Source organism: Hetaerina americana, unplaced genomic scaffold (genome assembly GCF_022747635.1).
Source record: "Hetaerina americana unplaced genomic scaffold, ioHetAmer1.1.p SCAF_3, whole genome shotgun sequence".
NCBI classification, from domain to species: Eukaryota; Metazoa; Arthropoda; class Insecta; order Odonata; family Calopterygidae; genus Hetaerina; species Hetaerina americana.
Genome location: NW_027286874.1, coordinates 62,971,603 through 62,990,215, shown reverse-complemented (window position 1 = coordinate 62,990,215; position 18,613 = coordinate 62,971,603). Strand labels below are relative to the sequence as shown.

At 34.0% G+C, this 18,613-nt stretch overlaps 1 protein-coding gene across 2 annotated transcripts in view; it reads left to right on the top strand.

Moving 5' to 3' along the window:
- Positions 1-17,914, top strand: part of l(3)76BDm (trafficking protein particle complex subunit 8 homolog l(3)76BDm) — a 53,287-nt gene extending 35,373 nt beyond the window's left edge. For both annotated transcript variants that reach the window (XM_071587819.1, XM_071587818.1), the window contains 11 exons: positions 1,740-1,858; positions 3,376-3,565; positions 5,748-6,051; positions 6,993-7,173; positions 8,338-8,437; positions 8,952-9,017; positions 10,562-10,614; positions 10,865-11,083; positions 13,920-14,194; positions 14,414-14,500; positions 16,695-17,914. In XM_071587819.1, the coding sequence (XP_071443920.1) occupies positions 1,740-1,858; positions 3,376-3,565; positions 5,748-6,051; positions 6,993-7,173; positions 8,338-8,437; positions 8,952-9,017; positions 10,562-10,614; positions 10,865-11,083; positions 13,920-14,194; positions 14,414-14,500; positions 16,695-17,076 (1,976 nt within the window). In that variant the 3' untranslated portion in view covers positions 17,077-17,914. The remainder of the gene's footprint in view (positions 1-1,739; positions 1,859-3,375; positions 3,566-5,747; positions 6,052-6,992; positions 7,174-8,337; positions 8,438-8,951; positions 9,018-10,561; positions 10,615-10,864; positions 11,084-13,919; positions 14,195-14,413; positions 14,501-16,694) is intronic.
- The last annotated feature ends 699 nt before the right edge of the window (positions 17,915-18,613 follow it).

Here is an 18,613-nt window from a genome sequence, read left to right as displayed (position 1 = left end):
TAGTTCAAAACATCCCAACCAAATGTGTCCAAGAGCACCTTGGTGGCTAAGGATGTGTAAGGATGGGCGATGCCGTTCAACAAGCACACTCCTCTCGTCAGTATTCCCCTCATTTTGTTTTGAATGCTCCTTTTGATTTTTTTAGGGTCTTACAGTTTTGTTGTGCATTGATCGTCTCCTCCTGAAGCAGAAATTTAACCAAAAGAATGCCTTTTTGGTCCGAAAACACCAAAGCCATGATTTTTTTGCTCAAAGTTGTGGTTTTGAATTGTTTGGTAGATGGGGCATTGGTGTGATGCCACTGTGATGACTGCCTTTTTGTGTCTTGAATGTAATGAGCCACCCAAGTTTCATCTCCAGTCACATTAGAGCTCAAGAAATCCTCACATTCCAATTCAAGTCACTCCAGAAACTCGTGGGTGCTATTGACCTGATTTTTCTTGTGCTGACCTGTCAGCTGTTTAGGGACCCATCTTTCTCACAGTTTCCAGCATCCCAGCATTTCTGTAAGTATCTCGTATAAGAGAGTCCTGGGGAGTTGTGGAAACATTGCAGACATTTTATCAACTGTCAATCAACGGTCTTCACGAACAGTTTCCCTGATTTTTTGCACCAACTCATTAGTCAAAATATAAGGTCTTCCCCTCCTCTGCTCACCATGAACATTTGTTCTGCCTCCACTAAACTTCCTACACCACTTAAACACACTCATTCTGTTCATAATACCCTTTCAGTAAGCTGTTTTGATTCGCGAAAAATTTTCAGTAGGTGTTATTCCTTCTGCGAGTAGGAAGTGGATCACAATACATGGCTCGGACTTGGTGGGATTTCTTACCGACATCTTTCACCCAACCGGACACTACAATGTGAGTTTATGCACTACAACGTTCCTGTGATGTTCGCTTTGGTCAGCAGATCCCCCTCCACCACTCAAGTGTTGCTACTCCTCAAAAAACAAAAAACTTCGGCCTATGGAGGTCACAGTAGACTTACTTTATGAACATACCTCATACCTTTTGGTATGAGTTGCTTTAATGGGTTAGCTTTCATGTGCTAAGTTTTACACCTTAGAATAAAATTAATATTTCATTTTATAATCTCTTAAAATGGAAAAGGTAATTTCAATTTGTAAGAATTCAGATCGTTTGACTAAAAGTTGGGTCAATGGTTTCAATTGCAAATGTGTGTGCTTCGAGCTATTTTGGCCAAGCATGTAGAAAAATTAGGTAAGAGTAAGCAGATGCAAAAATGTACATAGTTATTATTGAATGTGATATGTCATCTAATTTTTTGAACATCTTTTGTGTGTTAAATTCATGAATGATTTTAATCTGAATATTCTACTCATGGAATGTAAAGGGCATGCTGGATTAAAAAAAATATTAGGAATTGCATCTAATATTGTGAAACGTCAACCTTGAGGCAGAACCTGTAGAAATGCAATAAACCTTATGAAAACATTGTTTCATACACTTGCACCATGAAGTCAACTTCTCATACCCCAAGCTAACTACAATTTGGAAAAATTTTCATTCCTATTGTACAAGGGTTTGTTTTCCATTTGATGAATGAGGAATGGAAACAAAAAACTTGAATCATGTTTGACGTTAAGTGAAAAGTATGGTCCTTGATTATGTTCATTAGTGACATTATATTTTATCTAGTGTGTTAATGTTCAATGTGTAAATAGAATGTTGTTATACTCATTTTGTTTTTACTTTTATTTAATTATTCTCAAGGAATGTTGCCCCTGACTGTGAAGCGATCTGTTACAAGGTCCAGCAAAAGTGATTCCCAGAAAGAGGTGGTTGACCGACGTCTACACATCACTGTTTGCAGACCAATGCCATTGCTACAGGTTGGTATACTTTTATAGCATCTTTAATCTCCCTGCAGTATTTTTATTAATTTTAAATTTACAATTATTTTCACCACTGTTGACTTTTTTGTGAAGGTGTATCATTTTAGTAAAGCAATGCATATTTTTTTTAGAGTTTTGGTTTAAATTAACAATATAATTCACGTTCCCATAAAGAATGGTCAATTACAAAAGATTTTCTTATCAGGATGGTGTACTTTCTCAATATTTTTCTCTTTTTCAAGTTTACTTCCAGGATTCAATTGGAAATTATTTTACACACCTGATATCACAAAGATACTACCAACCATTCTTTGTCATTTCTGACTCCTGCAGTCAATAATTAATAACACATGATCCATGTTTTCATAAAATACCTGTTCAGTGTTGAGGAATCCCCTGGCAAAGTAGAAATACTCCCTGGAAAACATAGAAACCTAACTCGGACGGTTTCTTGATTGTAGGAAAGTGGAAACCGAAAAAGATACAGAAATTACTCCGAATATTACCTTGAGGTTATTTCTTTAACTTGATGGAACATATAATTTTCTTCATTTCACTACAATAATACACAGTTGCCTGCATTTGGATGCAAGTAATGGCTTATTTCACGGTAATGAATGTCTCTTTTTGCTTTCCAGGTACATAAAAACCATATTTGTATTCCCACTAGGTATATAGTTTTTGTAGTAATAAAGTTACAATAGATTTAATTAAAAGCTCAGTTTTGTGAATGCATCTGAAATCTTTAAGAAGTATAAAAACAAAAGACTAGCACCTGGTATATCACATATTTTTCACTATCCCAAATTATATGAAATCCTGGGATTTGTAGTCAGTTTATTATTATTATTATTTGGGATACATTGCTGTTAGGCGATAAGCCGGGTGGCAATGACATGATATAACAAACAGTAGTCATTCTTAAAACATATCACAGTGTCATTAAATAGTCGTATAGTAGACTTACAAAATAAAAAAATGAGAAAAAACAATATATTTTGATACAGCCATACACCTTCTGCCGTATTGCATTTAACAATCCCATCATGTATACCTTTTGCATTCACGCCTAAATGATTTAATGCTTTTGGGTAAGGGCTTAAAGAGTTCATCAGGCAGCTGGTTCCACTCTTTGATTCCCATATTTAGGAACGAAAACTTGGCGGTGTTTCTCCTTTGGGGCATGTATTTGATTTTAAGCGGGTGATCATTCCTGCCGAGATAACATGGCTTATTTACACTCTCGTTCAGTTCTTTCCAGCCTCCGTCAGCTTTCAATATTTTAAAAATGGCACACAGTCTATTCAGCTTCTGTCTGATCTTTAGTGACCCCCATCCTAGTGAGCCTAGCATGTCGCATGTTTATGTAAATATGCACCTAAATAATGTAAAAGAAATTTAAAATTCAGTGGTTGCAATCATATTGGCAAGTAGCTGGATGCCACAGTTTTTAAACCCAAGAAAAAAACTGTCTGCATTAATAATACTTTATTTCTTATTTCTCCTCCTTTAAGGCTTTCTTCAAAGAACTTCCAACAGAATTAGTGGGTGGAGAAATAAGACGTACAGAAGTAGAAGTTCGTAATATTGGACTTCGATCCCTGTCCCTGAAATCACTTTATGTTGCTACGCCTACACCAAATTCATTTTGTTTTGGTTTTTCCGCCCCTGATGTTGAAGAAGGAAGTGCAACTAAGGCTGGTGGTATGTTTTCTTATCATTTTGGATAACTTATTTGGACATCCTAGGCTGAATTTTACTTTATGAAATTTTTCTAAGAACTCAGGTACTCCACTAACATACTCTTTGTACACTAAATAAGTAAGTGTATACAGGTATGTATGTGCTTTTGTATACACGGTTTGTGTAAAAAGTATCGGGAACAATTTTTTTCTGACGTGACTGTAAGTTGAAGCACACAGTCTCTGTGGTGGGGGCCTGACCTTCAACAAGCACCAATTGCCTGTGAACGTTTGTGCAGGCTAGATTGTGTTTTTAGTGAACCCCTGTTAAGTGACTAAGTGCACATGCAAAATGCAGCGAACCTTTGATCAGCGGTTAGCCATCAAATTTTGTGTTTGGCTGAGAATATTGGTTATGGAGACGTTGAGTATGATTTGCCAAGTGCTCTTGGATGAAAGCATGGCACAAGCTGCAGTTTTAAAGTGGCACAAGCTCTTCAAAGATGGCTGAGAATGTGTGGAGGACGAGCACCATGCTGAACGGCCATCAATGTCAAGAACCAACAGCAATGTGCAACGAATGCGTGGACTGCTGAATTCAGAACATCAGTTAAGTGTGCACATGATCGCAGATCATATTGGTATTGATAAGATGACAGTGTACACCATTATCACCAAAAATTTGGCGTTGCAAAAGATCTGCACCAACTCATCCTGAAGGTCTTGACGGATTGCCAAAAGTCTAGTGTCTGCTTGAGAAGACCTTCTGCAATGACATTGTGATAATTCTCTAAGCCCCGTAGAGTCCTGACTTAGCACTTGCAGATTATTTCCTATTCCCAAAAGTGAAATCCTCCCTCAAAGGACACCACCAATGGATGGACTACGTACCATCAAAGAAGCTAGCATGCTGAATCTTAAGGACTTTCTGGAATCCACCTACCAGGGAGCCTTTGAGTCATGGAAAAGCCGCTGGCACAAGTGTGTTGACACTCAATGGATGTACTTTGAAGAATTTTGAGGCATTGTAGTAATATCTGAAAAAAATCTATTTTTCCAAAACGTTTCCTGATACTTTTTATGCATTCCTTGTACGTATCTTGCGATTAGTGTTTCATTTAATTGCTCATAAAAAGTCTAGAAAAAATGTTTTTAAGTGGGATAGGGAGTACCTAAAAATATCGTTAAACATCTTAAAATGCTATCCCTTTTCCCATCATTAGTATTCGTAACTTACTTCAATGTACACCCATTTTTATATGTGATATTTTTGATCTTGTTCGAGATTATGTTGACTTAGGTCACAATAATGGTTAAAATTTGCTCTATGAATAAGAATTAAATTTGGTTATTATTTTATTATTCCAGCATGAATTTCTTTTACTTTATATGTAAAATTGGACATTGGTTGTGTAATTTCTAGGGCTTGGAATTCTCTAATGCTGATTAGTTTTATTTTACTGAAAAGTATATTTATGTATGTAGCAAGGTTGTTATAGATCACTTGAGTAATACTTCCAGAAATATGCATTAAGCACGCTGAAAATAGTGAAAGCAAAATTTGTTTAATTTTATGTAAAAGCTAGCATTTAAATAATATGGCTCCACTGGCTATTTTGTTATTAGGGTTGTTGTTGTTGTTATTAGGGATGTTCAATGCCCGCTTGTTTTAAACAAAATCACTGACTCTCCTTTCATGGCAGTATTATCAGTGTGCTAATCTGCTCTGGGTTGAGGAGAAGTGTATCATCCAATTACTATGCATTACCAATTTGTTATGATTTTTTAGGTGGAATATTAGTAGAAACCCGTAAAATAGCTATAACCTGTATGTTATACATGTCTAATAATAAAATATTGTTATCCTAAACCCCAAGTTTTAAACTATGCATTTGAAATGCTGTCAAATTTAACTTCTAGTTTACTTCTTGTTGATAAACTGAAATTAATATTGTACCATAACTATGACAATTACTTATTCATCATGAAATGGATGAATACCACAGTGGCACAGTCATCAATAAGTTAAATTTAATCTCATGGACTTGAAAAATTAGGTTACATGCTGATGCTTTTATCCCATAATATATATCTGCTAGTTTCATATTCCAAAACCTGATTTCAGGTTTCTGTAGTGTTTGTTCTTTCTAACTTCATAATGGGAGAGACTTTTTCAAACTAAAATATATCAATGATTTTTTCAGATACAACCATAACAAAGTGGAGGAATATTCCACCAGTTGATGGATTAGCCAAGGACGTAAACAGGTGTCTTCCTCCTGGAGTGTGGAGACTGGGTGTCAATACCATAGCCAGAAGGGAAAGTGGTGAATCACTAGATAATAATGGACTCTTAGGCCCTGGACAGGGTGTCATCCTTCCTATGTGGGTTCGAGGACCAGAAGGACAAGGAGAAAAGTCCGTATCACTTAGTCTTCTATTTTATTATGAAGCTGCAGATGAATTACACGTTGAAACATCAGGTGTTCAGAAAGGTAGTTTCCAAAGGTTAGTATCCTGCGATGTCCAACATACATGATTTCTAACTTTAGTAAGCAGCTAAGTAGTGTGTACCTGTATACCTGCAGGTGACTCCATAACTGTTGTACCACTTTGCATAGGTCTTCGAAATTGTTTGAGTATAGCTTTGTGAATAGTAGCTGAGGATATGATAGTGGAGGATATGATTTTAGGTTACTCAATAAAAATCATTGAACATTTACTGAAATTTAGGGACTTGAGCCAAATACTTGTATTGTTCAAGCTTATATCCTCAAAATACTCTCACTTCCCTTGGTGGGTAAAACGAGTAGAAGGATGGCATGTTTATTCAGAAAATCAGGAATAATTAGGGATTGGGGATCTAGAAAATGAGTGGCCACCCTGTAACTATTCTAAAATGGATGTAGTCCCTTCAGTCAATTATTGTGATAAGCATGGTTCAGAGTAGATGTTAAGTTCAGTGTGGGACTCATGATCTAAGATCCAATATGCTTGCTGGGTCTCTGTTGCCAAAATGAGATTGAATAAATGCATCTTGGTACCCAGGCTTGTTTGGGGTTTGGTAGTTTTGTGCTTTGTGGAAGGCATAAACTGGAATACTCTAAGGTTGAGGAGTGGGTGAGCGATATTCTAAATCTCAAGCTGAACTTCAAATATGTAGTGTTCTCCTTAATGTTTAACCAGCAGCACACTATGTGTTATTTAAGTGCTAAGTTTATTCAGTGTATTTAGCTCAAGTAGTGGGACAAGGAGGATAGGACTCTGAGAATAGGTTTTAATTTCATTTGATCTATGTGAAACATTTATAGTTTATTCTTTGTTTTTGGATCCAAAATAAAAATCAATGGGCTGATTTTTTTTGTCAGGGTAATTTTATGTGCTATATAGTTTTTCTGTGATCTTTCAGTACCATCTGGCAAAATTTTAAAATGCAAATTTTCTTTCAGAGGCCCTCGTCGACCATGTCACCGTTTGATAAGGCATTCTTGGAAGGTTGATATGCTGGATGCGGTGGAATTAAGAGGAAGAGGTGGTGGGAGCATAGGAGAAGTATTGCCTGGATTTGGGAATAGTCCTCAGTCCCTTAACCTCACCCTTAATCTAAAAAATTGCTCACCTTCGAATCTGGTGAGTAGAATATACCATAATTTTTAGATGATCAATAGACAATGAAATAGACGGAGTTAGTAATGTTTGTCATAACTCAATTAAGTCCCTAATTTTTGAATCTGGAAAGGTTTAGATACTTCAGAATTGATATAGGTAAAGTATTCTACAAATGTACATGCAATGCTAATCCTTTTAATTCATTTAAAGAAATGGTGAATATCGTAAAATTAGACATTTCCTGTGCCTTTTCTCTGTCATGCATACTAATGAGTTGATAACTAAAAAAAATTATTTTATATTGTCTAGCCCAAAAACAAGGTTTTTTGTTGATTTTTTATTCACAACGTTTGCAAAAAATGTTCTTCCCCATTTCTGCTAGGGTAATTTCAACTAAATAAAAGCACAGAAATGACCTCACGGGGTCAATCAGTGTACTGGCATCCCACCCAAAGATTCGAATCCTGGAAATGTCTGGCTTTTTCAGAAATAGCCCAATCCCTACTTGGATAGCTTATTGGGGAGAGTTTCAAGTGGAATACACCGGCAGTCAAATGGAATGTTAAATGGTGGACCCCTTGGCATCTTTCGTAAAGAATAGGATGGGCTGAGTTTTTCTCCATCCTTCTCACATTCCTTACCTCTACCAAATTACACATGTATCCATCATGATGGCCCAAATGACCTCAGCTGTCAGTCATCTTTCCTAATAACTGCTACTAGGGATATTATTTTTTTCCCCTCAGGAACTTCATCTTCTGGTTTATTTTACAGCAAAATAGTAAAGGAGGTAGAAAGTCATTCCATCTTTTCATTTCCTGCCTCTCAAATGGTTCCCTACTCCCCAAAATCCTCTTCAAGGCTAAAATTGAAGGTTACCCTGTAATGGATGCTACTGTACACATTTCAATTTTTCAGCATGGCATTGTGCATGGTCGTCCTGAATTAGTACAAATTGCATTTAGTTCACCTGTAGAAACATTTATAATGTAGCCTTTAATAAATAAAATATGGTTTGTATCAATGATAGAGAATTCTAAGTTTTTTCACATAATTTGGAATTTATGCTAATATTCTTGTTTCAATACCAATTATTAGTAATAATTTAAGCAGTTCGATATTAATATTTTAATAATAAAAAATATCGACTTATTTATTAATTAATAAACGTCATTTTTTTAACAGAGGCCTGGAGTTGGAATGGTTTCAGAAGTGAAGTTAATGAGGGCATCTCTAGCCAGCCTTCACTGGACCTTTGCCCCAACTAGGCCTATTTTACCTCTTGGTAAGTAGACCTTTTGGTTCTAAAAATATATTTAAGTAATACATTGTTAACTCTAGTATGACTCTATTACTTTCAGAATTACATTCAGATTTATTTGTCACAAAAGTTTTTAAATTTGGATCTTGATTTTTTAATATAAGTTTGGTATGTTAACTTTGGATATTGTTCGTATTTTGTTTAGGCAATGTGCGTGACTTGCAATGCACTTTAAAATTGTTATTTGTCGCCATTAGGTATTAGTAATGTAGGCAAAATATCACATGATTGCCATAATAAAATAGTTTATAAACTGTTTGAAAGTTGTAATATTTTGGTGCTATGAATATATTTCTGTAATCCTATAGGTTATATATTTTTTAGGTATGTCAAAATGTTATATAATGTCATAGTTAAAGTATCAAGTAATATCCATTTCAATTTCATGAAGCCATCACCAGTACCTTGGTTCTATTTCTAAATTTAATTCACAACTGTGGTAATTTGTTAAACATGTCATATTCTACCTGCATTTCAGAGGTTAATCTTGGAGCGCAGGAGTCTATCAACCTACTTTTCAAGGCGCATAGGTCAAACAATGAAGGTAATTTATATCTTTTGCATGTTTGGTTTATTTTTCCCTGCAGTAATTGGATAAGAATGTCCATGTGGTGTAGAATTTCCATAATCTTCTGCATATTCTTTTGTGTCACTTCACTCATAAGAATAATTCAAAATTTTTGTGACCTTCTTATTAATTTATAACATTTTTTTTTTAAATTAAGTCAGTAATAGTGTAATTTAAGTGCAGTTTCATGGTATTTTTGGTTTTGGATATTAATTACCTACATAGTATTTCTTATTGCTTATTTTACATAATTTATTTTTCCTTTCTTAGTGATTTGGTTTACATTCATCATTTAAGATTAAAAATAAGCTAATTTAATGTGATGAATGAATGAAGCATTAATTTATTAAAAGCCACTGTGTCTTTTAACTTAATGTCTTAGTCTGATAAGGGATTCATGAAGTGTGATTGAAAATTTTATTTGAGTTTTGAGAAGGGGACAATTCAGCATCTAGATACAGTAGGCAAAAGGATGATTATACTGTATTGGTGTTGGAGATAAAAACCTTAGATATCTTATGAGGCCAGTTATTTTGTGGACTAATATTTAAAAATGTTTGATTCATTACCCTTCCTTAGATTGAAGGCATGGCTCCCACAAACAATTCAATTGATATATTTTTTCTATAAAAAAAACAAGTTCTTTGAATTTAGTTGCAATGGCAATCATCATATATTACATATGATGATATTCAATGTTTGGTAGCTTATATATTAGTTTAAAATCATCAATTAACCATATAATAGACTAGACTTTTCATAGCCAAGCATGATGAAATGTTAAAATTTCACTATGCAGCCATGGAAGTGCCCAACATTCAAATATTTAACCTGGTTATTTTAAATGTGTTGATCAATTTTTAAACTGATCTTTGTAGAAGGTAACAGCTAGGTCAGTAATCTAGAGTGCGGGCAATGCTGAAAATTTTTTAACCTGAGGGAGCTATTTCATTTAAGGTGATGCCATATTTGCACTATTGCTGGACTGAGTTAGCATATTACTATTTAATTTTGATATAGATTTATTATGCTTTACAAAGTTCCCAAAAATAAAAACATTGAGAATCAAGCAGAAGCTGGAAGTGCCATGAGAAATGGGTGTAAACTTGCCAGGAAGTTGAATTTTCACATTTCACATTTGAGAACAACAGAATAAATAGATCTGTTTTTCCTAATTGAGAAGATGTACTTCAAATTATTCATTATGATTACCTTTTTGTTGTATTTATTGGACATGTTTGTATGAATAAATAGATTGTTTATATTAATCACCTTATTTTAATGTTTTAACACCTCAAAATGTATTTTTGAAATATTTTTCCTCCCAGCCTTGATTTGACGTATTCACTGGTCTCCTCAAAAACATAAGTTCAAGGTAACTTTTCAATAAATTTGAAAAAAAGTGATTAGATTGAATGCTTTTAGGAGCTGATCTATTTCTAAATCTAGGCATTTGTGTTAGTTTTCATTTGAAAAATCAATACTTATACACTGATGGCAAAAATCTATTTTCTTGTCAGATACAAGCGATGAAGTAATCTTATACTCTGATGTTATCCTGGATGACTCTGTGGTAAGTAGTTAATTAAAGTATTATGTGTGTGCAATTTTATTTGTAAAGTTATTAAAAACACCTAGTTGATATTGGGCTTTGAATGGATATCATTGGAATGATTTTGCATGAGGTCATAAATTCTCACTCTACCACTCTGCCCAATTGCTATAATTAGTTTAGGATGCATACCTTTTTGCTCTTTCAATTAAATTACCTGTGGTTATAATCTTGGACGGAAAATATATGTACTTAAAATTTCATTTCATAGAGTCCTGAAGTGAATTTGGATCCTCATATTCAGCATTGGGCATTGCCAGCCATGCCATTTTCCTATCTCTCAAAAATTGGAGATGAGAGCCGATCAGGGAAAAGTACCAATGAAACAGGAGATGAAGACAAAGGAGGGAAACAAGAGTCAGATGTGATGGCTTGTAATGAAACCCCTATGCCAACTCGTTTGGATGCTACATTAATTCTTAGGTGGCGGGTAAGCTGTTTATAATAGCCATTTGATGTAATATTACATGTATGATGAATAAATTTAACTAGTGTAGCCCCTCTGTGTTGAGTTCTGTTTGAGTTTGATGCTCAAATTGAAATCAAGTTCATAATTGCTTTCATGTGCGTATAATGTAAGAACAAGATAAGCATACATACACTTTTAAAAACTTTTAACCAGGCCTATCAAATCAAAAAAATGGAAGTTAAAAATTAAATGCGTAGTGATTTTTCATCTGGATACTGACCCTTAAAGAGAGCTTGGAGTAGGGTGGCAAATTATCCTTGAAAATAAAAAAAACCTGGAGCTGAGTGGTAAAACCCAAAATGTATGAGAAATAATGTTATTTTACTGGGAAACAGTGGGCAGTGGAAGGAGAAATTATATAGTTGAGTTTAATTAAAGGCTAATCTAGTTTTTTTTAATATTGACCCAAAATGTTGTTATGTAGTCTGCAAGAATGTAAAGATATTTCTCACATCTGTTTACATTAAAGGAGCATTCATTCAGTCATTCAGAGTTACCAATTGTTACACTATGAAACAACTGCCAAATTACTGCTATACTACAAATTGGTAGTAATATTGAGGTTCTTACTTGCTGAATGAGAATACCGTGATAGATAAATACTCTGTAATAGAAATAATATTTTTCACTAGCAATAGGTGCTGACTGATATTCTCTAGTATTCTCATTTGTTTATAAATTTGTATGGCCTGAATGTAGCAATAAAATATTCTGAAAAGGTACAGTTAACATTCAAAGCTTCCAGATGCTTAAAAAAGTCAAATATTCCAATAAAAGACCCTCACAGCAACAAGTGTAATCTCTCTACCCTAAGCAGGATTTTTATTTGGGTGAAACATCGAAATTTCTAAACTATTTCCATTAATTCGCTTTGATGTGTATACCACTGTGGCTATTATTGAAATGTTTGCGCATGTTAGTTTAGTAGAGGCATTTGGATCACATTAAGCTTACCAGGTAGTAAATATGGCGGTATGAAATCTGGAAAAATGAACTGTATATACTTGAAAACCTGGAAACAACCTGGTAGCAAAAGCCATTAAAACAACCATTATATTTATGGCAGCCCTGTTAGAGATGTACTAGTAAAAGGCATTGGGCAATTGATACTCCCACTTTTTCTAAACATTATTAGCTAGAAAAAGCATACCACCTTCAAAGTGAATGTATTTATTTGAGATTCTCTTTATGAATATGTATGTGTATACAGCCTGGGTTTTTTTGAATTATTTACTTTCTACATTTTAAAATTTGGATTATTATTCAATTCATTTTCATATGCGTGAATGTGAGAAGTGAGTTTTTCAATAATTTGGTAAAACAGGATAGGATTTTTTTTAAGGAAATTATATGAATGGAATAAACAGAAAAAAACGCAAAAGACATTCAAAGGAATAAAAAATCACATTTTTAAATAGGGTAAGAGGGAATAGGAATCAATTCAAGGAATAATTTGGTTGTTGGTATTGTATTGAATGAATATAGGGTTAGAGACTATTGAAGGATATCTATTTTTTTAGGATTTGTATCTTAGTGGTTTTGAATTTTTAACCGACAGGGTTGACTCTCAACTTTTGAAACTGTTAAATTGCCATGATTTTTCATTCAAACTTGTTATTTAGCCATAAGTGCTCTGGCCTCTCAATCATTTTATCCAATTTTAGGCAGATCAGAAATTAATTGTATTTCATATGAAAAACCTATTAAATAAAGCTCTTGCTATACTTTAGAGAAGTTTTATTAATTCTTATAAGTGTTGCAATGGGCAAAATTTCTGCATTGCAAGGCAATTTGCCATGAACAAGTGACATTCATAGGCTGAAATATATCTGTGGCAGGGAAGAACTCACTCAAGGATTGAAGGTTGATGAGAGGAATGAGAGAGGAGCTGAGAAAAATGCTTGTAGATTACTTTATTAAACCTTAAGATGGTGATTTTCAACTTTAAAACTGTGAATACTCTTTAGTTTGGAAAAATGTTTGATCACCAGCAATACTAAAATACCAGTGGAACAAGTGCTAAACATAACTGAGGCAGTAGGAATGCAATAAATCTAGGAATTCCTCTCTCCTCATCACTCATTATGTGAAATGTCTCTTGTTAATTGTGTCACTTTTAAAAATATATTTTTGCTTGTTTTGCAAATTACTTGTTGTATGAGGTCATTGTTATACAAATTAATCATGGGTGTGAGGTGCTCGTGAAGAGATGGTCCACTTCAGTCTATTCCATTCCATTTTTAAGGGTTTAAAAATATGGTTTGACAGCAAGCATAAAGACATAAACTCGTTCATCTTTTATAGAAACACCTTTTGAAATTATATTTTCTTTGTTTTCTTTAACCCTGGAGCCATTATAAATCTATTCTGGGCCTAATTTTTATCAATACTCCCTCTATTTTCCCACACCTTCCAATTTTTAGTAATGCACCTTCAGAACACGCATTTTGTTGCTTTAATTTAACTGGTACCTTCCATTAAATATCTTGTACATTTCACTTTTATTTAATGTTTTGCAGTTTTTGACGTGGCTAATTGCTTTGTGATTGATAATTGTCCAAGATTTATTAGGTAATGATTATCTCCCTCTCAAGATTTCCCTTCCATAATGTGTTTTTGCGCATTGAGGACCATTGCTTTAATAATTTCTCATTTAAGTGTATACTAGAATAATTTTCTGATAGAGTCATTGTTTATGAATGCCTTGTACATTTACAAGTACATGTTCATATATGAATTCATCATTCATTTAATCGCTTTTTTGAAAATACTTTTTCATTATCATCTCTAATAACAGGCTCTGGTCAAGTGGAATACCATATCAGATGGAGCAGAGGCAATGGTAAAAGAGCACTGGGTATATGGGCAGCATCAAGTTTCTATTGATGCTCTAAGCTTAACTCCTGGAACGAATCAATCGGTTTTGGGTGGTGGCATGCCATGGTCTCAGTCGACTCTCCATACTCTACCGAGTATGGTTTCTCAACTGTCACCTCTGGAAATATTGCAGCGTCTAGTCACCCACAGTATTTACCATCCTCCTCAGGTCACTCACAATTTTTCATGTAATAGGTAAGAAAAATAACATAATTATGATTACAATAAAAAGTTACTTAAATATAATTATAAGTGATAATATCATTACATTTTACCTATTCTGATTTTCAAGTATCAATTTTATGTAACCATTTTTCCTTGCTTAAGAGTTTTATCTGTTTCATGACTGTAGAAAGAAATATCGTCATAAAATGTTCACTTTTTCTTCTATGTTTGTTTGCTTCTTTTTTATAGGCTCTGCCTAGTGCCTGTTAAGCTGCTTCTTCAGAATTGTTCTAGCTACCACTTGACAGTGGAGGTTCAAACTTCAAGCATTGGCGGGTATGCAATAAGTTTTATTTTATTCTAGCATATGCCTAAAAGAGTGGAAGATTTTCGATCCCAACTATGCAAATCATTTTTAGAAACAATATAAACATGTGTTAAGCCCCCAAGTTAATGCTCCTTTAAGCCAAAAGAAACCTTACTTTTTACAGACTTATTCATAAATGGTAATATCAGTGAGGTGATCATTTTTTATTGGGATAAGTTGATTATGCTAATTAAATTTTCAGTTATAAAATTAAGACATTATTTGTCAGGAACATTGTCAGAAGAATTTGTCTGATAGTGAAAATTATATAAAAATAGCAGTAATTTACCTCAAAAAATTCCTCCCATATTTGAAAGATTATCCTTTGGCAGTTGTTTTCAAGTAAAATTAAGGCTTTAAATATATTTTTTACAAGACTGAAATATTTATGGTAATAAGTGTATGTAATGGTTATCTATAATTTTGTTCTAGTCATGTTTATTTTCTTTTTCATCGAATCATCATTTTGACTAGATTGAAATATTTATAGAGTCGCGTACATTTCCAAATGGAATAATGGCAGTGACTATCAGTTAACCAAATAAGTCACCACTGTATCCACAAATAAGTAAGCCAAAAATTATGCAAGCTGAAGAACAGTAATGGTATGGATAAACAGTATGTTATAAAAACATAAGTATTTTTCCAACATCAAAATAGGTGGACATAAAACAAATGGAGAAAATTTGGCTATTGATTCAAACAATGCAAATTTGGGTATTTGTATTAGGGCTGTTCTATAAAAAGTGATAATAAATTTTTTATGTGCATAATTTATCATGCAAAAATTAAATTTTATGTTATACAATTAGCTTAACGTGTGATGAATATGTTGTACAGGTATCATTGTGGACATTTTTTGTTTCAACTTGCAATGACTGCTGCAATGCTAGAGTCAAATCAATGAAAATTGTACCATGCATAGATTACTTACTAAGCTGACAATATGGCATAAACTTAAAGTTTTTCATGATAAATTATGCAAGTAAAATATGAGTGATCCCTCTTTCGTGAATAGCCTATGGGTATCACATAATTGGCTAAAATAATAATATGACTCCAAAAACAAAAGAATATTTTAGCTCCTTTTTCCTTTTTTTCTACTCTGTGAACAGTCATAATGTTTAATAATATGCAAGAACTAGTTATTAAACTGAGGGGCATCTTTATATCTTTCCATCACTCTCTTACTATGTACTCTCTGGTCGTACATAATGCATAATAGCTCCTGCCTGTGAAAATTCAACCTTTTGTAAACCTTATATGCCATAAATGACAGGCTAGCCAGACAGGCATTAGTATTTCCCTAGTTTCTCTCAATTCCATCCTGATTAGAATGCCCATGCCAGCACCCATCAATTTGGTCGGAGCTGCCACTACTTCCATTGGTTGTACATATGCAGTAGCACTAAATCACTAGTTTGAATTTTGAAAACAGCTAAGCTGGATCAGTAGCATAGAAGTCTGGAGGTGGCAATGGCCAGTTCTTGTAACATACTGTATGTTTTTGGCACAGATTGTAACACTGTGACAGTTGATATGCAATAACTTTTTGTATGTATGGTGACAGTCTTTCAAACTGCTTGTGTACTCCCCACCCTCAGTTGAACCATCTGTTTTTTGTGTAATGCTCTATTTAAATAGTTAATTGTATAACAATGTTGAATGCATTTATTTTTAGCTTGGACACCCAATGATCTGTGAAATTTTCATACCTATTTCCAATAGATTTTACCAGCTGTTAATTAATGGTTGTAATTTTTTGTAATAAAAGTAAATGTGATTTGATCATCTATCTATTATCAGTGGGAATAAAAATCCAATGTGAAAATGTTGTTCACTATACCATTCAACATCTCTGACTACCTTCAGACCACTCACTTTTTACTCTTGCGGAAGGTTGAAGCCTTTGTAGTCATTATTTCCTGAGCGAATTGAGAGTTTTCAATTTTGAAATCAATTGATTCCCGTGCTCTCCATATGTTACGTTTAATGTATTATTTGCCATAAAATTATAATTTCAAGAAAAATATTACATTATGCAAAGTTTTGAAATTGGAAAAAAATACTTTAGCATGCATGCATTTTGGAATTGGTATCTTATATTTTTTAAAAATTTATTAACCGTCTGCCCTTGAGTATTGATTTCATATTGTATTACAGGTATCCAGGCAACAAGAATCAAATGTACAGCCCGCATCCTTCAGGCCAGTTTTTGTGGGTGGGCCGTGTATCTGCAGTAGTGAATTTACAGCCACATGCCCCTTCTGAAAATGCCATTATCCTCACTGCTGCCTTCCCTGCTCCAGGAACATACAATCTTGCCTCTCGTTTATCAGTGTCCTGTAGACAGTGTGTGGATAAGAAGGAAAAAGGTGCAACCTCTGTGTCATCTGAAAAATCCCAAACTTCACAGGAAAGTGAAAAAGTGCCATTGGAAGGATCAGTAGATTCTGGAGCAATGGATATAAGGACTCACTTAGGTAAAGAGGCTGTTACTCAAGTATGGAGGGTTGAATCTGCTGTTGTTGTAATTGGTGCTTAGTACACTTTGGGTATAGGAAGTATGGTTAATTTAATGAAATGACTCAGCTAAGGACAAGGGGCATGTAGCATGAACATCATGCTACTGTACATCAAAGAGAGTAGCACTAAAGGGTGATCATACTTATGGCTTCCCCAGTCCATGTCACGGCAGTCATCAGCTGTCTTATTTTGGTTCCACATGGAGATATTTAATTTTATTTTACCGTAGTTTGTGTTAAAATACATACTTTTGTTTCGGGCCTATTAAAATCCAGACTGAAACATGCTAATTTTATATGCCACATTATATACTTTGTTACCATGTGAGAGAGCTTAATTTATATTTCATCAAGGTGTATTCATCATGGTATCCTTTATTTCCATTAGTTCATATTAATTTACATATATTACTCCAGTGATAAGCCTTTTTACAGGGGGACTTTAATGATTAATTAATGTTTTGGACAAATTAGAAGAGGCTTAAAACTCTTCTTCTTTGATCTGTGACTGAGGCTGTAATTTTAACTTGCTTCTTTGTTGTCTTCGCTCTTCATTTGGAAATGAAAAGTTGATAAATAATCAAGTTAGCATGAATGGTAAAGTTATATTACTATTGTGATACATTTGTTAGCTCAGCTAGCTGCTGCTAAACATTCAAGCCCTGGTTCAGAATGAGAAATGTGAAATAAATAGCAAAACAGAAATGGCTGTTGTGTGTTAAAGTAAATTTTTGAATGTTAATATTTTGGGTTCATTCCAATTTGCATCTTATGCATAAATACTTCTGTTAAGCAGTTCATTTAGTTTTACTGTTTTTTCCCAAGAAGACAGTTGTAAATTGTCATGTACAAAAAGGTTCATAGCAAATAAATTTGTTTTGTTTTCATTGCTAGTAGCATTATTTATGTAGTCGTAGCAATCTAGCTAAAAGAAAGGAATCTTCTCGCATTTAGCAGATTTTTGAGGATATTATTTAAAGCAGATCAAACAATCACTATTTTGTTAGTGATTTTGAAGGATGTAGACAGTAGTAATGACAGAGGGGGAACAATTGTGTTAGTGAAAGAAGGACTAAAAAGAGCGAGGAAATTGATGATAGGAACTAGAAGTAAGATTAGTCAAAACTTCAAATGGAGCTTTTTACGGTTTCAAACCCTGTTTAAGAAAAGGAATTATAGATTTGAGAATTAAAGCTTGGGTTAGGAGAAAGTAATTTACATTGGGAAGAAGACAAATGAAGAAGTGTCTGGCATGGCAGCAATTGTTCAATTTAATCATCAACATTCTCCCCTAGCACCATGTTTTTAAGGCTTATATTCTTTCCTGGTTCACTTTTCCAATGTTTGTATCTCTGATCCATGGAATGCCATGCTACACGTGAGCATTTTGACCGACTGCTTCCTTGTTTTCGAACTCAGGTCCTTCAAACTGAGTATTTGCCTTTTCTTCAGGAATGCCTTCTTCGATTGACCTATTCTTTGCTTGATGTCAGTTGAACTTCTTCCATCCTAAATTATACTGCTGCCCAGGTAGATGAAGGATTCTATACTTGCTCT